The sequence below is a fragment of the Columba livia genome, unplaced genomic scaffold (genome assembly GCF_036013475.1).
Source record: "Columba livia isolate bColLiv1 breed racing homer unplaced genomic scaffold, bColLiv1.pat.W.v2 Scaffold_544, whole genome shotgun sequence".
Lineage (NCBI taxonomy): Eukaryota > Metazoa > Chordata > Aves > Columbiformes > Columbidae > Columba > Columba livia.
Window position 1 is genome coordinate 4,907 of NW_027043581.1, and position 24,060 is coordinate 28,966.

The 24,060-nt window shown below is 51.6% G+C and overlaps 1 protein-coding gene across 1 annotated transcript; it reads left to right on the forward strand.

Moving 5' to 3' along the window:
- The first annotated feature begins 22,605 nt into the window (after positions 1-22,605).
- LOC135578106 (olfactory receptor 14A16-like) lies at positions 22,606-23,734 on the forward strand. The gene has a single exon (XM_065048315.1). The coding sequence runs from the start codon at positions 22,790-22,792 to the stop codon at positions 23,732-23,734; it is 945 nt and encodes a 314-aa protein (XP_064904387.1). The 5' UTR covers positions 22,606-22,789.
- The last annotated feature ends 326 nt before the right edge of the window (positions 23,735-24,060 follow it).

Here is a 24,060-nt window from a genome sequence, read left to right on the forward strand (position 1 = left end):
TGTTTTCAAAATGACAGTGCAATCGAGGAGGTCCTGGCATCCGTCAAACCCATCTTCAAGAAAGGCAGGAAGGAGAATGGGGAGAATCACAGGCTGCTCAGCTTGTCTGTGTCCCTGGGAAGGTGACGGGACAAGTCGTCCTGCAGCCATCTGCAGGCACTTGAAGGACAAGAAAGAGACTTGTGAACCAAACTGGGCAGGGGAAAGACAGGCACGTTGTGTGTATGAAATTGTGCCAGGCCTTGGACATGGTCTCCCGTGGTGTCCTTATAGCCTGATTGATGCTGTTTGGGCTGAAGAAGTGGATGCTTGGTGGGAAGTTCACTGAAACATCAAGCCCAAATATCATCTGCGATGCAGTGTCATCTGTGCAGTTAGTGTGTTTGGCCCCAGTGACCAGCATTTGGGCCAAAACTGCTGAAGGTCTTTACTCTCCCTCCTGTGCTGTGATGGAGTCGACACAAACCCGAGCGAAGACCTTGAAGAACCTCACCTGGTCACCCTGCTTTGGGAAGGAGAGTGAAACAAGATGTTCAGAGCTCTCTTCAAACCTGACTGACTCTATGATTCAATGAGTCTTTCCCCTGGACACGTTTTTGAATATAGAATATCTGCAGAAAAGAAAAATAAAAGAGGCAGAAGAGGAGATAGAAATGATGTCAACATAAAAACAACAGTTACTGCAAAGAAAGGTTCTCCACTCAAACATTTAGAGGGAAATACATTTGTTTAATTTGATACAACAAGCATACTGGTCAGGCCCTGGGCCATGGGTGGGGGGATGGTTGGGTTCAGTATTATGAGGTCAGCTGAGTCTCAGACACTCAAAATCCAGGCAGAATCCTGTGGCTGTGAAGGGGACAGTGGGGTCAGTTCTGTGTCTGGAGGTGACAGCCCAGCAGCAGGGACATGGCTGGGAAAGAACCTCTGCCCAACGGGGGCACAGGTCTTACCCAGGAAGAGAGATGGGTTGTCATGTCCATCCCACCTGAGAACATGACGGGACATCGGCAGGAACATGGTCGTGTCTGTCAGAGAAGCTGAAAGGCCAGCAGCACTCATGGGATTTAGAAGATCATGGCGAGGTGACTTCTCTCTGGTCAGGTAAAAGACCACAAGAAGCCTAACAGGTTGGGTTCCCTGCATGAAGGGCAGTTTGTGAGATGGTCGAGCTTTTCTTGATAGTGGGAAGAAGCAGGAAAGAGAAAAAAGAAGTCTACTTGGAAGGTGAGGAATGGATATGAGGAGCAAGAAATGTGACTGGAAGGGCAGTGCTGTGGTGCAAGAGGTGACCCAGAGGGAGCTGGATCAGCCCATGGTTTGTGTTCCAAAGAGCAGCCAGTGAGGGTGCAGACACAGCAGTGAAGGTGCAGAAATGCTGGGTGAGAGCAGGTGGGGAAGCGAGATGGGTGTCTGCAGCCTGCAGGGAAAGAGGCTGGATGTCATGGCTTCTCTTTTCTGCTTCAGAAAGCAAACCAAGGGGTTTCTCACCATCAGAGCTGAAGAAAAGACTCAAAGGAGACCTCATGGTGGCTACAGCTTCCTCACAAGGGGAGAAGGAGGGGAAGGGACAGATCTCTTCTCTCTGACGACCAATGACAGAACCAAAGGGAATGGAAGAAGGCTGTGCCAGGGGAGGGTCAGTGGGATAGGAGGAAAATGTTCTTCCCCAAGAGGTGCTGGACACTGAACAGTCTCCCCAGGGAGGTGTCACGGCCCCAACCTGACAGTGTTCAAGAAGAGACTGGACAACGTCCGCAGACACACGGGGTGACCTGTGGGGTGTCCTGTGCAGGGACAGCAGTTGGACTCCGTGATCCTTGTGGGTCCTTCCAACTCAGGACATTCTATGATTCTATGAAATACTAGGTCAAAAGTCCATGTTTTCGTTGTCCAGATGAGATGTTAACATACACATCATGTGCATGTCCACTGTGTGCATGTGGTGAGATGAACCCAAATGAGCACAAATGCCGTCAGCTCTTCCTTGGTTTGCCATAAAGGTCAGTGGGACAGAGATGGTGTTCAGGGGTCTCTTCCAACCTGCGTTATTGTAGGATTCCATGAATCTTTGCCTTGGAGATATAAAATGCCCCAGAGTAAATACAGCAGCTCCTCTGAGGAACGTTTCTCCACTCAAACCCTTGATAGGAAATCTATTGGATAAATTTGATGAAAGCAGCTCAGTTTGATCTGCTCACACACTGGACCACAAGGAGGGTGATGGTGGGTACGATGCCATGTGGTCACTGTGTCTCAGGAACTCATAGTCCAGTAGGAACCAATGGCTGTGGAGGGGACTGTGAGGTCACTTCTGCCTCTGCAGGGGATTGGCCAACAGCAGGAACAGGGCTGGGAAAGGACTGTGAGGTCACACACACGAGACAAGCAATCGGGCCCAATCAGCATGGCTGGATGAAAGGCAGGTCCTGCTTGACCACCCTGATCTCTTCTGTGACAAGGTGACCGGCTGAGCAGATGAGGGAAAGTCTGTCGTGGGGAGTGAATCCGCCACACGGGCTGTGGGTGTTGTGTCCTTAGACTGCAGTAAAGCCTGTGACACCGTGTCCCACAGCATCTCCTGGAGAAGCTGCAGCTCATGGCCTGGATGGTGTATGCACGATGGGTAAAGAACTGGCTGGAAGGCATTTTGTCCCCTGGAGCCATTTGTCCCCTTCCTGTTCACATGGGCATCCCATGAATGCATCACTGCTCTCTGTCCCAGTGTAGACAGGCACAAGGCCTTCTCCACGTGGGCCTCTCACCACTGCCACTGTTTTCTCCAACACCCTCACCCTTGACTGTGGGATGCCCAGAACAGCCCTCACAAGACAGTTTGACAAAGCCTTTTTTCTACTCCTTCCCCACATCCCTGCTCAATCTCCTCATGTACAGTTCAAGGACCAGAAAGGTTGGGTACAAGGAAGACATTGAGAAAAATGGTCAGGAAAGCTTTGAGGTGCACAGAGAGCCCATCAACATGTTGGCAAGCTGCTATCTCTGAACAAGCCCAGAAGAGCAGCACAGCATTTGCTGTGTCCCAGAAACTCGCCTGGAAGGTTGGGATATGGAGAAAAGGTTTGGTCTGGGAAGGGACAGACAGGCGCTGGTGGAACTGGCTGGTGTGACCATGAGACATCTCTCCAACACCTCAGAAAAGTCCTGGCTCTCAGGGAGGCTGCATGGTCCTCTGAGAAAGAAAATAGCAAAAATGACTTATCATGGAATCATAGAATTATTGTGGCTGGAAGAGACCCTTAGGATCATCGAGTCCAACCATAACCCAAATATGGCACTAAACCATGTCCCTAAGAGCCTCATCTATCTGTGTTTTAAACACCTTCAGTGATGGGGACTCCACAACCTCACTGGGCAGTCTGCTCCATTGCTTCAAAACCCTTTCCCTGAAGACTTTCTTCCTAATATCCAATCTAAACCTCTCCATGTGCAACTTGAGGCCATTTCCTCTTGTCCTATCACTTGTTACTTGGGACAAGAGACCAACACCCTCCATGACAAAACCTCCTTTCAGGCAGCGGTAGAGAGTAATAAGGTCTCCCCTCAGCCTCCTGTTCTCAAGGCTGAACAGCCCCAGCTCCCTCAACCGCTCCTCGTCAGACTGGTGCTCCAGACCCTTCACCAGCCTTGTCACCTCCTCTGAACTCTCTCCAGCACCTCAATGTCTTCCTTGCCATGAGGGGCCTAAAACTGCCCCCAGGATTCAAGGTGCAGCCTCACCAGTGCCCAGTACAAAGGGATGATCACTTCTCTAGTCCTGCTAAAGCTCTGATTGAATCAAGGCTTGAACACCTTGGTGTGACCAGTTGGTGACAGGTTGGACTGCAGACTCCTGAGGTCCCTTCAACCTCAGTTCTCTCATGATCCCATTGTGATGTTGGGCTCTGTTTCAGACTGGAGCAGAGCAGGCGATGATGGGGCAGGATCCACCTGTGCTGTAGGTGACCATGTAAACCAACATCTCAGCCAGTGAACCAGCCAACCCCTCAGTGTGACTCGCTCTGGGCAACGTGTGAGGAGTCCTGGGCAGGGAAGGTTCAGAGGGCATGGGGCGCTGTGCAAGACACAACATGATCTTGGCTTCATGCCTGCAGGCCCATCAGATGTCAGTTGATGTCAATGGATATTAAAATAAGAGGAACTGAAGACAAAGATCCAAAGAAAAGGAAGGTGTCTTTCTTTCTTCCTTCCTTTCTTTCTTTCTTTTTCTTTCTTTCTTTCTTTCTCTCTTTCTTTCTTTCTTTCTTTCTATTTATTCATGTATGTATTTATGTATTTACTTATTTACTTACTTATTGACATACTTATTTACATACTTATTTATTTATTTACTTACTGCTTTATTTATTTATTTATTTACTTATTTATTTACTGATTTACTTATTTACTTATTTATTTATGTACATATTTATTTATATATTTGCTTATTTATTTATTTATTCATTCATTCATTCATTCATTCATTCATTCATTCATTCATTCTTTTTAACGTCTTTGTAGGGGAGTCTCTTTTCTTTGGAAAGGAAAGAGTTCTCCAGAACTGGGCATGGGTTTAGGACACAAATGTCTTCAGCTCCAGGGACACAAACACCTGGTGCCAGTGTAGATGCCCCGGGAACCCCTGCCCAGGCTCCACCTGCACTGCAAGGTGCTCTGGTCTCCCCAGGTCCTGTGTGATAGATGCCAATCCCAGGCCAGCACCTCAGGTACACTGGGCCCCTAAAATGGCCCTGGCTGTTTATGGTGAGACAGCTGATGACTGATGTCTGTCTGGAAGTGTACTAAGGATTGGAGAAGAAACACTGGTCTTCCCCTGTACTTCTATTACCAACACTCTATGATTTCATCTCCCTCGTCATTCAGGAGTTCCCACCTCTCCTGATTAAATGTCCCTGTCCAAGGACAACTTTCCAGCACTGTGTGGACGTTTGCCCTTCCCAGTGCTCTCAGGTTTCTCCTCCACTTGCTCTTTGGTCATTCAGTGGCCTCTCAGCTGTCTGGTTTCTGCTTTGAGCTTCAGGGAGTTACAAACTTGCCCCATTCTTCAGAGCTCTAATTAACATGGCAGTCAACACGTTCATTGTGTTTATTTCTATCCTCTCCCATCTCTCTGTCTAAACCAGTTCTTGTGTGGGTGTCCCTTGTGGATGCTGGACCTCATCAGATCCAGCTTACACACACAGCTGAGGAAAGTGTTTTGCTGTTTATTAAACTGATGTAGGAAAAGTGATGCAAACTGTGGTGGCCAATGAGGGAACCGGCAGACAGGGGGTGGGGGTGAGGAGCCAGGTTGTCCATACAGTGTTCCTTCCCTTTCTCCTGCTCCCTTTTCTTTCTCCCTCTGTCCCATATCTTTCTTCCCGACTTGTCTCTTGGAGACTTTGTTCCACTTTGGCCCCAAGTCTGGGCATGGTTTGACCAGTTTCCAGAGGCCTGGCTGGTGACAGCAGGGACAGCAGCAGTGACAGGCCCGGGGCTGACAGGCTCCCCCTCCCCTAGGGGGCGCTCGGCTGCCACACCCAGCTGACATTGACCCTTTGTCACAATGCCGCTACCGTGGCGAGGATGCGGTGACTCTGCAGGTGACAGGGACACTGCAGGACTTGGTGTCAGCTCAGCAATTTCTCAGTTCCCCAAAGAAGCGGAATTCTGCAGATTGCTGCCTTTGCTCTTGAAAGGATGTCATCAGGTGGGTGTTTTGGTGTAATACACTGGAAAACAGAGCAGAAATGGGGAAATATTCCCATGAGATGCATGATCCCTGCCCCAAACCACCATGACGAATGTATTGCACATACAACGCCTATCCCAAATTCTGATTACTGCCTCACAGTCATGAATAAACAAACTCTCTAATTACTCTCAGCTAATGTTACCCTGACAACAGTATATATAACAAAATTCAGTAACCTCTGCCAACAAAACCCCCAATACAGATAATGCTTCTGTTTGCCAGGATGAAATGCTTTCATTGAGTATTAAATCAACTCCAAATCATAAGTTCTGCTTTAATATTAGGATCAAAACTAATCGGTAAATTGTAATTATTCTTTCCAGTATCTGGAGAGAAGTTTGCTTTGAGTTCCCTATTTATAAAAGAGTGATATGTGAAACAAGACACTGGAGCTTTTTACCAGTATATAGTGGTGGGTATATCCCTTGGCATTGTTCTGGCAAGCACAGCAAACACAGTTCCCTGATGATTTTTGGTGCAAGTTTCTGCTCTCTCAGTGTTGCCGGTTGTGTGCGTGCTGCTGATCTGGATGTCGGAGGGTTGAGGGACAAGCAGCTCCTGGGGGAGCAGGAAAGCAAATTGGAGATATTTTTCGATTTAACTTACTAAGAGGTAAAAATTGTGCAATCCAGCACTTAGAAACAGCAGGTTACAGCGTGGTGCGAACAGGGTTCTGCCCTAAAATGGTGATACATTAAGTGTCAATTTAAACAAATTATTGGTTTCTTGCTTCCCCTGTGCGATGATCTGCTGCGTAGCCTCTGTGACAGTCTCTGTGATGATGAGCTTCTGTGGATATTAGTTTTTATCTTCAAATTTTATTTACTTTTAAGGAATCTTTTAATGTCACAAACCCCATTGGGCAGCGTGTGTGTCAAAAACTGATGGGATAGTGTGTGTGTCACAAACCCCCCTGGACTGTGTGTGCTTATCACAAACCCCATTGGACAGCCTGTGTGTCTCAAACCCCATGGGACAGTGTGTGTCTCACAAAGCGCCCTGGACTGCGTGTTTTTCACATACTCCATTGGACAGTGTGTGTGTCACAAACCCCTCTGGACAGCGTGTGTGTCACAAACCCCATTGGACAGCGTGTGTGTCACAAACCCCATTGGACAGTGTGTGTGTCACAAACCCCATTGGACAGCGTGTGTGTCACAAACCCCTCTGGACAGCGTGTGTGTCCAAACCCCATTGGACGGTGTGTGTGTCCCAAACCCACTGGAATCAGGTGTTCACTTAAAGCAGTAACAGCCACAAAAGAAATGAAATGCTTGAAGAGAATTGTTACTGAACGCCAGGTCCACCCGTGAGCTCTGCAAGAGACTCATCGTGTCACCAGCGCTGTGGCTCATTTACCCTGCAGCCTGTCTGAACTCACACGCTGCCCGCGCTGCCTCAGCTTCCCTCTGACAAACCGGAGGCGCCAGCCCCGCCGCTCCCCTTCCCGCACTCCCTGCCCGCACAGCCGCTCTCTGCTCGGCAGGGCGACCCTCGTCCGGCCCGCCCGCACCTGAAACCGTTGTGTCTCCTCGCCAACGCCCCCGCACAACAACGCACTCGAACCCCTCACTGCGCCCGGCAGCCAATCAGCGCTGAGCTCCCGCCCCGCCCGCCAGGCGGGCGGCGTGGCTGGCCAATGAGAAGCGGCGTAAGCGCGGCGGGGCGGGCGGCAGGCGGGTGGGGGCGGGGCCGTCCGCAGCGGGGACCAATGGGCGGGCGGCGCGTGCCCGCCGAGGGGCGGGTTTGAAGGCGGCGGCGGGGATCGGGGACAGCGGGTCCGGGGAGCAGGGGCCCCTTGGTGGGGGCGCGGGTGTTACTTGGGGGTCCCTGGACGCCTGTGTCCCACGGGAGGGTCCTCGGGGGCCCCCAGGGTGTGTGTGGGGGTTCCCGCAGCTGAGCCTGCCCCACCAGGGGCTGCGCCCCTGCAGCCCATTGCCCTGCAGGCCTCTCCCCCGCCCAGTGAGTGACGGTGGGGGCGGAACTGGGGGGCCTGGGGGTAACAGGGACCCCTGGGGGGATGTGGGACCCTGGAGACCCTGGGGGGATGGGGGAGGGGGTGCCAGGGACCCACTGGGTGGCACTGGGGGATGCCAGTTACCCCCTGGTGACAGCGGGGGGCTCCTGGGGATCTTCCGGGGACCACAGTGTGGGGTCCCAGAGACTCCGTGGGTGATGGGGGGAAGGGAGCCCTGGGGCCCCCTGGGGTGACGGTGGGTGGCACTGAGGGGACCCTGGGGTAATGAGCATGGCTCCTGGGATCCGCGGGGTGACAGTGGGGAGGTCCTGAGGGCCTGTGGTCCGTGGGGGCGTCCTGGGAACCCAAGTATCATAAGTGGGAGGTTCCCAGAGACCCCCTGGGTGGTGGTGGACGGCACTGTGGGGTGTCCTGAGGACCCTGAGGTGATCGTGTGGGGTCCAACGACACCTTGAGTGGCACTGGGGGGCCCAGTTACCCCCAGTATGACAGTGGGGGCCATCCCTGAGACCCCATGGGTGACAGTGCGGTGGTCCTGTGAGCCCTGGGCATTGGTGGGTGACACCGGGGTTGGTGTTGACTATGTGTGGGCGCAGGTGCTGGGTGTCCCCCTATGATGGGGTGTCCCCCTATGATGGGGTGTCCCCCTATGATGGGGTGTCCCCGCCATCGTGTGTCTCTGCCCCCGCCCTGCAGACGGACCTTCACGCTGGATGACTTTGAGACTGGGTGGCCGCTGGGGAAGGGCAAGTTTGGGAGTGTCTACCTGGCATGGGAAGCATGAAGCAAAGAGTATATTAAAAATCCTACAGCCTTATATCTCTAAAGAATTCATTATATTTAGCGCTCATCTACTTAAGTTAAATGGTTAATATTAGACTGGAATTGGGCTCATCCGCTGAGCTGTGAGCAGTAAAAGCATTGCCACACAGCTCACTGATTTAGCAGGGAGAGCTCACAGTGGCTCACCCAGACTGTCGTGTTTATAGAATGAAGTGGTTGGCTCGCAGTCAAGTTGCACACAGCAGGAAAAGTCTGCACAGAACCCCCTGCGCCAACAAACACCCTGCGCCAGGGGGTTTGTGACACACACGCTGTCCAATGGGGTTTGTGACACACACGCTGTCCAATGGGGTTTGTGACACACACGCTGTCCAATGGGGTTTGTGACACACAGACTGTCCAATGGGGTTTGTGACACACACACTGTCCAGGGGGGTTTGTGACACACAGACTGCCCAGGGGGGTTTGTGACACACACACTGTCCAGGGGGGGTTTGTGACACACACGCTGTCCAGGGGGGTTTGTGACACACACGCTGTCCAATGGGGTTTGTGACACACACGCTGTCCAGGGGGTTTGTGACACACACGCTGTCCAATGGGGTTTGTGACACACACGCTGTCCAGGGGGTTTGTGACACACACGCTGTCCAATGGGGTTTGTGACACACACGCTGTCCAATGGGGTTTGTGACACACACACTGTCCAATGGGGTTTGTGACACACACGCTGTCCAGGGGGTTTGTGACACACACGCTGTCCAATGGGGTTTGTGACACACACACTGTCCGGGGGGTTTGTGACACACACGCTGTCCAATGGGGTTTGTGACACACACACTGTCCAATGGGGTTTGTGACACACAGAATGTCCAATGGGGTTTGTGACACACACACTGTCCAGGGGGGTTTCTGACACACACACTGTCCAATGGGGTTTGTGACACACACGCTGTCCGGGGGAGTTTGTGACACACACACTGTCCAATGGGGTTTCTGACACACACACTGTCCAGGGGGGGGTTGTGACACACACGCTGTCCAATGGGGTTTGTGACACACACGCTGTCCAATGGGGTTTGTGACACACACACTGTCCAATGGGGTTTGTGACACACACGCTGTCCAATGGGGTTTGTGACACACACACTGTCCAGGGGGGTTTGTGACACACACGCTGTCCAATGGGGTTTGTGACACACACGCTGTCCAATGGGGTTTGTGACACACACACTGTCCAGGGGGGTTTGTGACACACACGCTGTCCAATGGGGTTTGTGGCACACACGCTGTCCAATGGGGTTTGTGACACACACACTGTCCAATGGGGTTTGTGACACACACAGACTGTTCAGAGGGGTTTGTGACACACACGCTCTCCAGGGGGTTTTGTGTCACGGTTGAGACGGACAAACGACATGGACCAAGTTTTTTCAAGATGAAAGTAATAGATGCCATTTATTGCTACAAGTGCATTTTTATACAATTCTACCAGTTCATGTGTCTTTTCACCATTGGTTATGAGTTACAGCACTAACATCTCATTGGTTAATTTTTCTATCGTCCATGTTATTCTTCTATCCCCTTCTCTCTCACGGGTACATCTCTCCTCTCTCCGGATACTCCTTTACTCCCATCCTTCTCAAGGGTAAATCTTAATATCTCAAGGCTGATCTCTACTCTCACATTTTCTGTCAAGGATTCCACAGATCCGCTGCAATTTCCCACAATTCCCCCTTTTTTTATTTGTGCTAAAAATGCTGCCCTCATTGTCCGCTGCAGGGCCCTTTGCAGCAGAGAAATCATGATGGCAACAACTGCAGTCATGGCAGAAACCAGCCCTGCAACCAAGAGAAGAGCCCTGGTAGCTGTCCCCTCTCTGCACCAGAGCTGATGTCCATGAGGCCCCACAGCGAGGAGGACCAGGCTCACAAAGCCTTTTCTGAGGGGATAACAGGATGGTTTCAACCACTGCAGCGTGGAGAAAATCCCCAGTGTGACCAGAGCCATAGGCTGCGCTGGACAGTGCCAACAGACCGCCATGGAAATAAGACTCGCTTTGAATCCATTCCCAAAGCACAGCCAGGCAAATGATGACTCTTCCCAAATGAGCAAAAAGAGTCCATTGCTGCTACTGCAGTCATGTTTCCTTTTCTACCCAAACCAAGATCCACAGTTGGCCATCTGTACAGGGGATGCAAAATGCACTTCAGCCGCAGGGTAAACCTTCCACACCTCCTGTGTGACTTGCACCTTTCTCGGAGTTATTTGCCTACCTTGATTGGTGGGAAGAGGTTCAGAACTTCTGGAAAGCCTTTAAGAGATACTCTTTTGAGTACTGAAAGAGTAAGGAAGCTACTGCCATTTTGGACATTTGAGTCAAAACTCATACACACATGGGATAGTGTGTGGTGAGTGACATGGATTTCTTCTTCTCCTTGTTCTCCTTTTTAGTAATGCCTGAGATCTTTGCTTTGGAAAAAACATACCTAAACAAAAGAATCTGAGAACAAAAGTCCTGATCAGAGAGAAGGTCCATCTGGGCCAAGACTCAGTCTCCAAAGCTGCCAGCCATCCGTGTCTACAGGGTCTTGGGGTGCTCAAAGGCCTCAGTGGCTGGGACCGGCCTCCCTGGGGACCATCTCCTGCAGGGGCCCAGGGGCCGTGTCTCAGCTCAGCCTGGGACCTCTGGTGCCTGCCTGAGCCGTGTTGTAGGTGTGTGTGCCTGTCTCTGCCCCATCTCCTGGACGGGCCTGGGCCCTGCCCTGCAGAGAGCGGCTCTCCTGGATGGAGTCCTCAGGCCTGGCTCAGAGCTCATCGTGCTCCAGGCACAGCTACTGAGCACAACCATGCTGTGCTGTGCTGTGCTGTGCTGCTCTATTCTGTACGCTCACAAGGAGTCCAATAAAGATGGGACTGTTCGACTGAAATGCCAGACAGGTTTTAGATCCAAAAGCAGTTTCAGGGACACAGACACAAAGGATACAACTGGAAACAGATTTATTTTTTTTTTTTAATATTTATATTTATTTTATTAAAATTACAAATGTTAATAGAAGAAGGAGAAGGAGGAGAGCTGGCTCCTGCTGCAAACTTGCCCTTGGAGAAAGAACCCGAGAAAGCCAGGGCACGAGTGGTGCCTTGGAGGGCAAGAGCAGTGGGCATGAACCGAGCCAAAAGGGCCCAGAGGAGCTCTGACAGGTGGTCATGCTCAATGCTGCAGAGGAAGGCAAAAAAACCCCGGGGACCAGGGCCAGTCTGCCCCGGGGGAAAATTCCTTCCTGACCCCAACACTGGCGATCGGCTGTTCCCTGAGCATTTGAGCGAGACCTGGCTCCTCGGCCCACAGGCTGGTCATGCCTCCCAGAAGACCACAGAGTAATAGAAGGATAGAATGATAGGATGATGATGTCTTCTCTCTTCTTCTCTTCTTCTCTTCTCTTCTCTTCTCTTCTCTTCTCTTCTCTTCTCTTCTCTTCTCTTCTCTTCTCTTCTCTTCTCTTCTCTTCTCTTCTCTTCTCTTCTCTTCTCTTCTCTTCCCTTCCCTTCCCTTCCCTTCCCTTCCCTTCCCTTCCCTTCCCTTCCCTTCCCTTCCCTTCCCTTCCCTTCCCTTCCCTTCCCTTCCCTTCCCTTCCCTTCCCTTCCCTTCCCTTCCCTTCCCTTCCCTTCCCTTCCCTTCCCTTCCCTTCCCTTCCCTCTCCTCTCCTCTCCTCTCCTCTCCTCTCCTCTCCTCTCCTCTCCTCTCCTCTCCTCTCCTCTCCTCTCCTCTCCTCTCCTCTCCTCTCCTCTCCTCTCCTCTCCTCTCCTCTCCTCTCCTCTCCTCTCCTCTCCTCTCCTCTCCTCTCCTCTCCTCTCCTCTCCTCTCCTCTCCTCTCCTCTCCTCTCCTCTCCTCTCCTCTCCTCTCCTCTCCTCTCCTCTTCTCTTCTCTTCTCTTCTCTTCTCTTCTTTCTTCCTCTTCTTCTCCCTCTCCCTCTCTCTCTCCCTCTTCCTCCTGCTCTTCCTCCTTCTGCTCCTCGTCCTGCTCTTCCTCTTCCTCCTCTTCCTCCTCTTCCTCTCTTCTCTCTTCTCTCTCTTCTCCTCTTGCTTCACCTCTTCCCTCTCTCTCTCTCCCTCTCCCTCTTCTTCTCTCTCCCTCTTTTCCTTCCCCCTCTTTTCACTAGCACTACATGCTGAGGAAATCCCTGACAAACACTTGGAACCTTGCCCAGCTTACCCATTCGCTCCATCACCTTGTGCAAAGGACGCATCTACCTTCTGGTGGCCGGGAGAGCACCGGGCCCCCTTCAAACCACTCTGCATTCCACTTCCTACAGCTGCTGACCCTAGCTCCCCACTCCATCAGGACGGTGAGCTCTGCAGTGCTCCTCAAGAAGGCATTCCCTTCATTTTGCTACTGCTATCCAGCTGAAAAGGATGATCATCCATCAGATGAACCTGGAAGGTTGCCCTGCTGGAAGATGGCCTTGCGGCGGAGAAACTCCAGCTGCCTCGTCCAGCTCTTCCTCCTTCAGCCCCTGTCAAGGGATTCCACCGGCTCCTCAAGGACTTCCTCTCCGATGTCTTCAGGCTGCCTCCAGGCCAGCTCTGGCAGCAGACACGGGACGCTGCTCCCTTTTATACTGCCCCGGGGCATTGTGACATCAGCATTGCCCCGTGGTCGCATTGTGACATGGAGGTGACATGGGCCCCCACTGTCCCACCCCACCCACTGCCCATGCACCCAGCACTCTGTGGAGGAAGGACTTCGGGGTGCTGCTGGCCCCGAGGCTGTCCTTGTGCCCAGGAGGCCCAGGGCGCTGTCCCTGCTCTTGGTGGTCACACACTGGGCATGGCTGAAACCACCTGGGAATGGCGGTGGCATGAAATTACTGAGGAGGTTATTCACATACAAAGGAACTTCTTCTCTTTGCCTTTAAAGTTACTAAAAGAAACTATGAAAAACAATCCTCTAGTACATGATGGTAATGAATTGCTCTGCGAAAGTGCTGCCATGGGTGCAGGAACCTGCCAGCCTACGTCCATTCCATTAAAGAATCTCAACCTTTTGGTGCCGGCTCCATGTGTTTGGCATGTGGCCTCTCTCACCTCCTAGATGTCCAGGTAGGAAAACAGGTGGGGGAGCAGGTCTCAGCTAAACCCCAGGGCACCTGCTATGGAAAGCATAGGTGTGAAAGCATAGGCATAGCCTCTGGGCTCAGGCACCAGGTTCTGTGGGCTGGCAGATGGCTGCCTGACAGCTCAGACATGGTAATTATCCCTAATTCAAGCACTCGGGGTAATGCAAGGTGGTGCCGTGTTGGAAGCGCTTCATTAACTGCAGAAGAGTAAAGACATGCCCACGGGCAGATCCTCTGCTGCAAAGGGTCTTCACATCCTTTGGTCTCACCGTGAACCTGTGCCCTCACATTCTGGATTAAAGTGACTCCAGTTAGACTTAGCTTAATTCTCCCTAGAAACAAAGTAAGACCCTACCCAGTCTACTCAGCCAGTTCTGCTGTCCTAAAAGTCCCCAGGCAGATGAATCTCCAAAACCAGAACATGGGCGGCTGCTCACCCTGTTGGTTATTTTTCTATCACATGCCATTTATTGAGTGTTATTGACAACAAGGACATTTTTGCCCCCAGCAGTGGGAACAGAAGCAGGAGAACAGTGTGAACCTTATAAATTCTCTTCCAAAATTGCTGCCAAACTGATTCCCAATTTACATTCTCACTTAGTGATGTCCAGAGTTGACTAATTCCTAAACCAAAATTGAGATGGTGTGGTCAGTTCTTGCAATACTATCATGCATCGTGACATAACTTGTGATTTCCCTCCGGTTCGTATCGTTACAAAACCAAGCATCTCTGTTTTCCTTACAAATGTGTTGCTTCCATGCTCACTGAGAGAACTTGCAAGTGTAACACTTTAATTTTTTTAAGTGAGTGGGAAAATGAAAACCAACTGCGTTTCTTATATGTCTTATTTTTAACTTCAGGGGCATGATTCTTTAAGCTCCTCCTTTAGTGCATTCACTAATGACAGATATGGACTCACCTTGATGTGCTGATCAGGTGCTGGAAAAAATTTTCAGCAATAGCACAAAACTTGGGGTTACACCCTCTGCTGTGTCTGCCTGCAAAGTGTCCTTTTTTTCCAATGAAAACTGCCCTGTGCTTGCACTAGATCTGACTTTTAATAGACCTATTTTCCCCTCCCCAGGCCACAGGAGGACATTAACCCACCTCCCCCTGAGCAGCCTGGTTTAGAGCTTCAACAGCCCCTCAGCTGGTCTGTTTAGGAGACGCCCCAGCCGCGATTCACCACCCTCTATGAGGAGGAGATTTGCACTTGCTGAGATAAGTGCCTCTCACAAGCAAGCAAATCACTTTCTCTAGGAACTTTCTATAGAGCAAAACACTTGAGGTGAGTCCTGAGAACATAAGACACAAAGCAAGACAAAGCACCTGGGCTAATCCTGACGAGCAAGAGTTGCTCTCCACGGAGTAGTCTCTTCTGTCTTCGAGCAAAGAAAAACCCTACATAATATCAGCCTCATCCTAGACACTGGCAAACACTTTGCCAATCGAAAGCATGCTTCTGTAGATCCTTTCAGCATTTCTTCTTCCACCAATAATGCAACTTCCGTCAGGTAACTTGCTTATGCAGACTGTGCACAGGGTTGCCTGGGGCTTTCCATGCTGAGCAAACAAAAGGACATTCCTATTTCCATTTCCAGCAGCTGTACAGACTCATGACAAAGATCAAAATGTTCACAAGTTAAATTGTCCATTTTGAGATGTCAAAGACCTGCCTGGTTTAGATTTTTGTGGGGTTTTTGAGGGCGTATCGTATTTTCATAACACCCCCCCTGCCTCAACTGACCCAGTTGCGGGTGGAAATTAATCTGAGATTCTGATCCTAGATGTAACACACTGGATCTCCAGAGAACAAGGTACTGCCAACCAGAAGTCACAGGGAGGACTGAGTCCCTCCCTGCTGTCACACAAGGTCACCACGGCAGACACGAGGTTGGATGCTCCTGCGGGGAGCCGGGCTGCCTTGGTTGCAAAGCCCTGTCTGTCTGTCTGTCTGTCTCTATGTCTGAATTGGTATTTTGAGAAAGACATATTTGACCTTTTTAATGATGCTGATATCTGTGGATTACTAAACACTTATTTTAAATGGACTAGATCTTCCTTTGGGGGTAGAATGTGGTTTTCTAGATGGGATGCACTGTCATTTTCTCGAATTCTGAAAGAAGTACTTAGCCATGTACTTCATGGACTTGAAATAATGCATTTAGACTTCTCCATTTTAAACTGTATCAGACCATCCGAGGTAAACATATGTTTTAATAACTTTATTTATCAAAATGTTTGGCAGGGCCAAACCTGATTTCTAGGAAGCAGGATTATGTGTTTCATCCAGCGAATTAAGTTGGTACGCATGATATGATCAGTGCTTTTGCAGAAGAGATGGGTAGTGTGGTAATGGTAAATGACACTTGTGACAGCAGAAACTGTGATTTCACATGGGTAGCCAGCAGCAACCAGCAACTCAGCTGAGTCCGTTTAAAGGATCACAGATGTGTCGTTTGTGAAATGTTCTCTAATTTAACTGTATCTGCTAAAAATCTGTTCTTACTTTGAAATCTTTAGCAATGGTATAAAAGAAAAAACCCATGTAGATTGTCTCTGTGCCTCACTGTGTTGAATTGAAGTCAGGAGGAGTGGGAAGAAAGTACAACGCAAATATACTAATGTGCATTCTTTTCTCAGAATTCTTGTTGAATATTTCCCTCCTAAGTGTTTTGACTTTTTTATAAGGTTTGGAATTTCAGCTGCCTAGTGCATGAAGGGAAGGCAGTAGATGTAGTTTGTCTGGATTTTAGTAAAGCCTTTGATACTGTCCCTCCCAGCACACTTCTGGACAAGTGTCCAGCTGTGAGATGAGCAGATACGCAGTGTGCTGGGTGAAAGCTGGGTGAATGGCAGGGCTCAAAATGCTGCAGTGGATGGTGCTACATCTGGCTAGAGACAAGTGACCATGGATGTTCCTCAGGACTCAGTCCTAGGGCCAGGTCTGTCCAATATTTTTATCAATAATCTGGATGCAGGAATTTAATGCACCAGTAGCAAATTTTCTGATAATGCCATCCTCGGAGGTGCTGATGACTATCCTGAGGGATAAGGAGCCTTGCAGAACGATCTAGATAGATTGGAGCATTAGGCAATGATCAAAGGCTCTCCCTGCCCTTGGTAGCCACGTGCTGGGCACAGCTGCTGGCTGTCCCTGGTGCCTTCTCTGCCCTTTGGCTCTCCAGGACAAAGCTCCTGCTCTTCTCTCCAGTCATGGCAGAAACCAGCCCTGCAACCAAGAGAAGAGCCCTGGTAGCTGTCCCCTCTCTGCACCAGAGCTGATGTCCATGAGGCCCCACAGCGAGGAGGACCAGGCTCACAAAGCCTTTTCTGAGGGGATAACAGGATGGTTTCAACCACTGCAGCGTGGAGAAAATCCCCAGTGTGACCAGAGCCATAGGCTGCGCTGGACAGTGCCAACAGACCGCCTTGGAAATGAGACTCGCTTTGAATCCATTCCCAAAGCACAGCCAGGCAAATGATGACTCTTCCCAAATGAGCAAAAAGAGTCCATTGCTGCTACTGCAGTCATGTTTCCTTTTCTGCCCAAACCAAGATCCACAGTTGGCCATCTGTACAGGGGATGCAAAATGCACTTCAGCCGCAGGGTAAACCTTCCACACCTCCTGTGTGACTTGCACCTTTCTCGGAGTTATTTGCCTACCTTGATTGGTGGGAAGAGGTTCAGAACTTATGGAAAGCCTTTAAGAGATACTCTTTGGAGTACTGAAAGAGTAAGGAAGCTACTGCCATTTTGGACATTTGCGTCAAAACTCATACACACATGGGATAGTGTGTGGTGTGTGACATGGATTTCTTTTTCTCCTTGTTCTCCTTTTTAGTAATGCCTGAGATCTTTGCTTTGGAAAAAACATACCTAAACAAAAGAATCTGAGAGCAAAAGTCCTGATCAGAGAGAAGGTCCATCTGGGCCAAGACTCAGTCTCCAAAGCTGCCAGCCATCCGTGTCTACAGGGTCTTGGGGTGCTCAAAGGCCTCAGTGGCTGGGACCGGCCTCCCTGGGGACCATCTCCTGCAGGGGCCCAGGGGCCGTGTCTCAGCTCAGCCTGGGACCTCTGGTGCCTGCCTGAGCCGTGTTGTAGGTGTGTGTGCCTGTCTCTGCCCCATCTCCTGGACGGGCCTGGGCCCTGCCCTGCAGAGAGCGGCTCTCCTGGATGGAGTCCTCAGGCCTGGCTCAGAGCTCATCGTGCTCCAGGCACAGCTACTGAGCACAACCATGCTGTGCTGTGCTGTGCTGTGCTGCTCTATTCTGTACGCTCACAAGGAGTCCAATAAAGATGGGACTGTTCGACTGAAATGCCAGAGAGGTTTTAGATCCAAAAACAGTTTCAGGGACACAGACACAAAGGATACGACTGGAAACAGATTTTTATTTGTTTTTATATTTATTTTATTAAAATTACAAATTTTAATAGAAGAAGGAGAAGGAGGAGAGCTGGCTCCTGCTGCAAACTTGCCCTGGGAGAAAGAACCCGAGGAAGCCAGGGCACGAGTGGTGCCTTGGAGGGCAAGAGCAGTGGGCATGAACCGAGCCAAAAGGGCCCAGAGGAGCTCTGACAGGTGGTCATGCTCAATGCTGCAGAGGAAGGCAAAAAAACCCCGGGGACCAGGGCCAGTCTGCCCCGGGGGAAAATTCCTTCCTGACCCCAACACTGGCGATCGGCTGTTCCCTGAGCATTTGAGCAAGACCTGGCTCCTCGGCCCACAGGCTGGTCATGCCTCCCAGAAGACCACAGAATGATAGAAGGATAGAATGATAGGATGATGATGTCTTCTCTCTTCTCTTCTCTTCTCTTCTCTTCTCTTCTCTTCTCTTCTCTTCTCTTCTCTTCTCTTCTCTTCTCTTCTCTTCTCTTCTCTTCTCTTCTCTTCTCTTCTCTTCTCTTCTCTTCTCTTCTCTTCTCCTCTCCTCTCCTCTCCTCTCCTCTCCTCTCCTCTCCTCTCTTCTCCTCTCCTCTCCTCTCCTCTTCTCCACTCTGCTTCCCTCTCCTTCTTTTCCTTCCCCCTCCTTTCACTACCAGTGCATGCTGGGGAAATCCCTGACAAACACTTGGAACCTTGCCCAGCTTACCCATTCGCTCCATCACCTTGTGCCACCGACGCATCTACCTTCTGGTGGCCGGGAGAGCACCGCACGCCCTTCAAACCACTCTGCATTCCACTTCCTACAGCTGCTGACCCTAGCTCCCCACTCCATCAGGACGGTGAGCTCTGCAGTGCTCCTCAAGAAGGCATTCCCTTCATTTGGCTACTGCTATCCAGCTGAAAAGGATGATCATCCATCAGATGAACCTGGAAGGTTGCCCTGCTGGGAGATGGCCTTGCAGCGGAGAAACTCCAGCTGCCTCGTCCAGCTCTTCCTCCTTCAGCCCCTGTCAAGGGATTCCACCGGCTCCTCAAGGACTTCCTCTCCGATGTCTTCAGGCTGCCTCCAGGCCAGCTCTGGCAGCAGACACGGGACGCTGCTCCCTTTTATACTGCCCCGGGGCATTGTGACATCAGCATAGCCCCGTGGTCGCATTGTGACATGGAGGTGACATGGGCCCCCAGTGTCCCACCCCACCCACTGCCCGTGCACCCAGCACTCCTTGGAGGAAGGACTTCGGGGTGCTGCTGGCCCCGAGGCTGTCCTTGTGCCCAGGAGGCCTAGGGGGCTGTCCCTGCTCTTGGTGGTGAGATGAAGGCTGGTCTGGCAAACATCACCCTTTGTGTCCCCAGGTGATGGACACTGCTCATGTGCCTCTGCAGAGAGTGGCAGGAGCTGGATCCCCTTCTCGGGACAGACTCCTTCCAGGAGAGACACAGACACAGGGGGAACTCACCAGGGCTTTACGGCATTTCACCCAGCATCAGTTTTGACATATTGGGTGCTGTCCTGTGACTGCCCTTTCTGCACAAATTATCATAAAAACACCTTGACTTCCATAAAGCCTTTGACACAGTCTTCCACAGCATCCTTCTGCTAAAATCAGGAAGTGTGGTCTGGATGATTGGTTAGTGAGGTGGACTGTGAACTGGCTGAAGGGAAGAAGCCAGAGGGTCGTGGTCAATGGGGCAGAGTCCAGTTGAGGCCTGGATCTAGTGCAGTGCCTCAGGGGGCAGTGCTGGGGCCAGTACTATTCAATAAATTCATCAGTGACTTGGATGAGGGAACAGAGTGACTGTCAGCAAGTTTGCTGGTGACACCAAGTTGGAGGAGTGGTGACACTGGAAGCTGTGCTGCCATCCAGAGACCTGGACAGGCTGGAGAGCTGGGCGGGGAAAATGCAATGAAATAGAACAAGGGCAAGTGTAGAGTCTTGAATGTGGGCAGGAACAACCCCAGGTTCCAGTGTAAGTTGGGGAAGGACCTGTTGGAGAGCAGTGTAGGGGAAAGGGACCTGGGAGTCCTGGGGACAGCAGGGTGACCATGAGCCAGCACTGGGCCCTTGTGGCCAGGAAGGCCAATGGTACCTGGGGTGGGTTAGAAGGGGGTGGTCAGTAGCTCAGAGAGGTTCTCCTGCCCCTCTGCTCTGCCCTGGGGAGACCACACCTGGAACATTCTCATACCAATTTATTTTTTACTAGCAAGAATACAATGCTGGCAACAAGTATCTCTGCAGAGCAGACACAACTAACAATACTGATTACTTGAGGTTGTCTCAAAGGATGTGCCCCTGGAGCCTGAGGGACACCTGGAGGAGACCAGAGGGGACAGAGAAAGGGACATCATGGGCTGCTCCTGTGCTGCTGAGCTGGGCTGGGCTCCTGGGACACAGGGAGCTCATGGCAGCGGCAGCGCTGCAGAGAGACAGCTCTGCCCAGGAGCAGCTCCTCTGCACACGCAGCAGGGCTGAGGGCTCTGCCTGCAGCACCGAGGGCACAGGAGCCAGGCACAGAGAGGGAAACACAGTCTGGGCTGGGAGGATGCTGAGATGTCACTTGGAGAGAAATCTTCAGAGATATAAAGCCTGTGGCTGCAGGACATTGCATCTGCAAATCTTGGTAGGATGTCAGAAAGCTGTCACATTGCAGAGCCTGCGAGAGATGTAAGTACAGCTCTCAGAGATTCTCTGATCAGAGGAGAGGATGTGCTGCAGAGCAGGGATTGCCTTCTGCACTGTCAGAGTGACAAGACGTGAATGCTGCGTTGTCCCCAGGGTGGCTGTGGGGTGTAAATGTAAATGTGCAGGCAGGGGTGCCCAGGGCTGTCCTGCAGAGCAGGGTCCCTGCACCCCAGGGCTGTGCCGGGCAGGGACTCTGCCGCCTGCCAGGGTCAGCGCTCAGCCTGCCCGGGAGATCCCAACAACACTGAGGGGAGAAGATGTGGTGGAGGAGCAAACCCTATTGGGCAAGAAAGGTGCCTCTGCTGTGGAGAGGGTGCTGTGTGGGTCAGGGTTGCTCACACATCAAGATCACCCCCCAGCATTTTTCCAAGGGGATGCCTCAAGGAGAAGATCAATGCAAGGATTGCCAGACAGATAAGGAGCTTTCCTGAGCCTGTCTTTTCAGTTTCCTCTCCCAAGGGGTGGGGGGTGCAGGAAAGGATAAAATGAAAAGGAGCTTTCATGCTTTAACAAGTCACTGAGACTCCTGAACTGCAGCTCTGAGTGATCAGTCCATCTGCCAGAAGGCTCATGACATCCCTTCCCCACCCCTCTGCCTGTGCACAGCACCTGCATCACCTTGGCTGGACCCGTCAGCCTTAGTCTGACCTGTCCTGTTTTCCAGCCTGCAAACAGGAAGATGCCCCCAGGCAGTGCCCTGTGAACAGGCAGGATCTGTAGGGCCAGGGGGAGGACACAGAGGGTGGGATGGTCTGTGGGCACTGACAGGGAAGAGACATGGACAGGGAAACACCTCCCAGGGGAGAATCTCCAGGCAGCAGGGAAATGATCAGAAATGAGAGGAAACCAAACCCGGAATGGTTATGGGAGGGAGAAGAGAGAAAAGTCCCTGTGATCCCCTGCAGTGCAGATCCTCCTGTGAGCAGCCCCCTGGCCTCCTGTCCCACCCAGCAAAGCCTCTGCCCTCAGGGCCGGGGGCTCCAAGGCATGAAGCAGCTCCTGTGCAGCCAGAGCTCCAGTTCCTCTGCAGAGCACAGGGGCTGAGAGCAGCTGCCCGGCAGTGTTGGTGTCTGGGAGGTGCTGCACAGCTGGGGAAGGGTGACGCTGTCTGAGTGCCCGGCTGCCTCTGCCCTGGCCTCTCTCACACCCACCCTCACCGCATTTTCCTTCTTGCTCCCCTGCTCTGGGTCACTGCTGTTGGGATCTTGTTCTTGCTGTCAGGCTCTCTGGGGATGGCAGTTTCAGCTGCACAGTCACAGCCTGATCTTGTGGGTCCTTTCCTGCAGGTGTGTCCATGGGCACACGTGTCCCAGCTTTGCTCTGACCTGTGGGCTGTGGGCAATGCAGTCTGTGGGGCTGGGGAATGAGCTGAGTCTCCCTCAATCAAATGCCATCATTAGGACACTTGGATCGGTTTCTTTCCAAGCTGTGAGCTTCCCTCCTACAGCATCTGTGCATATCTGCAGGCCCCATGGAGAAGCACTGAGATGCTGCCCTCACCAGCGCCTGGTGGCTTTTCAGGGTAACATGGGAGTGTGATCAGCCCCCATCTCAGAAAGGTGCCAGCCCAGGGCAGCTGGAGCAAGACAGAGGGACAGAGCAGCTGCCCTCACTCTGCACTGACCCACAGGCATCCTCTGGTCTCGCAGGACTCGCTCTGTTCCCCCTGAGTGCAGCAGAAATGCTGATGGTTTCTGACACCCAGCAACACTCTTCAGTGAATATGGGGGGAGGTGTAAAAAAACCTTGAACTCTTAAACTGCCTTCACCATCTCTGCTCCCAATCACTGGGAAAGCAAGTGCTGACAGCCCTTCTGTGTTAGCAGAACCAGGACAGTCCCCACCGTTCCTGTGGCCCCACTTCTGCAGAGCTGGGCTGACTTATCGACGGCCCATGGGCAGAGGCCCCGCTCTTGGTTGCACATTTTCCAGCCCCAAGCCAGGCTGCAGCCACAGTGCTGAAAAAGGTACTCCTAGAAAAACACAAGAGTGTCTGTGTGTGACAGGGGAGGGTCTATGGGAGTTGGTTTCATTTTTGTCAGAGAACTCTTCCCTGGATTCTCACTGTCTTTTTTTTTTTTTTCCTCATGACAGCGCCCCGTGCTCAGGAAAAGCAAATGTCCAACAGCAGCTCCATCACCCAGTTCCTCCTCCTGCCGTTCACAGACACACGGGAGCTGCAGCTCTTGCACTTCTGGCTCTTCCTGGGCATCTACCTGGCTGCCCTCCTGGGCAACGGCCTCATCATCACCACCATAGCCTGGGACCAGCACCTCCACACCCCCATGTACTTCTTCCTGCTCAACCTCGCCCTCCTCGACCTGGGCTGCATCTCCACCATTCTCCCCAAGTCCATGGACAATTCCCTCTGGGATTCCAGGGCCATCTCATACTCAGGATGTGTTGCACAGCTCTTTTCGTTTTCCTTCTTGATAGTAGCAGAGTATTCTATGCTCACAGTCATGGCCTATGACCGCTACGTTGCCATCTGCAAACCCCTGCACTACGGGACCCTCCTGGGCAGCAGAGCTTGTGTCCACATGGCAGCAGCTGCCTGGGCCACTGGGTTTCTCAATGCTCTGCTGCACACGGCCAATACATTTTCACTGCCCCTGTGCAAGGGCAATGCCCTGGGCCAGTTCTTCTGTGAAATCCCCCAGATCCTCAAGCTCTCCTGCTCACACTCCTACCTCAGGGAACTTGGGTTGCTTGTGGTTGGTGTATTAGTAGCATTTGGCTGTTTTGTGTTCATCGTGGTGTCCTACGTGCAGATCTTGAGGGCCGTGCTGAGGATCCCCTCTGAGCAGGGACGGCACAAAGCCTTTTCCACCTGCCTCCCTCACCTGGCCGTGGTCTCCCTGTTCATCAGCACTATCATGTTTGCCCACTTGAAGCCCCCCTCCATGTCCTCCCCATGGCTGGACCTGGTGGTGTCTGTTCTGTACTCTTTGGTGCCTCCAGCAGTGAACCCCCTCATCTACAGCATGAGGAACCAGGAGCTCAAGGATGCCCTGTGGAAACTCATATCCTAGTATTTTCTAAAGCAATAAATTTCCCATCTGGTTCTACATAGGCATTTTAATGTAACTAATTACAGGTCCAGCCTGTCATCTGGATTTTTTGATTTTATTAGTTGCGTTCTTATTGTGATAATGTAGTCATCCCCTTTCTAATGCACTATTGGATTTTCTTTTATAACTGTTGGCTGTGTAAATGAGAAGCCGTGCTCTCCTTGTCTCTAAACAAAATAAAAGGCTCTTTAGTGACTTGTTTATCACTATATTCTTCCTGCAAGCCCATTTTTAGAGCTCCAGGGATGGTTCCTGTGTTCATGAGAGGAGGGGAAAAGAGTCCATCC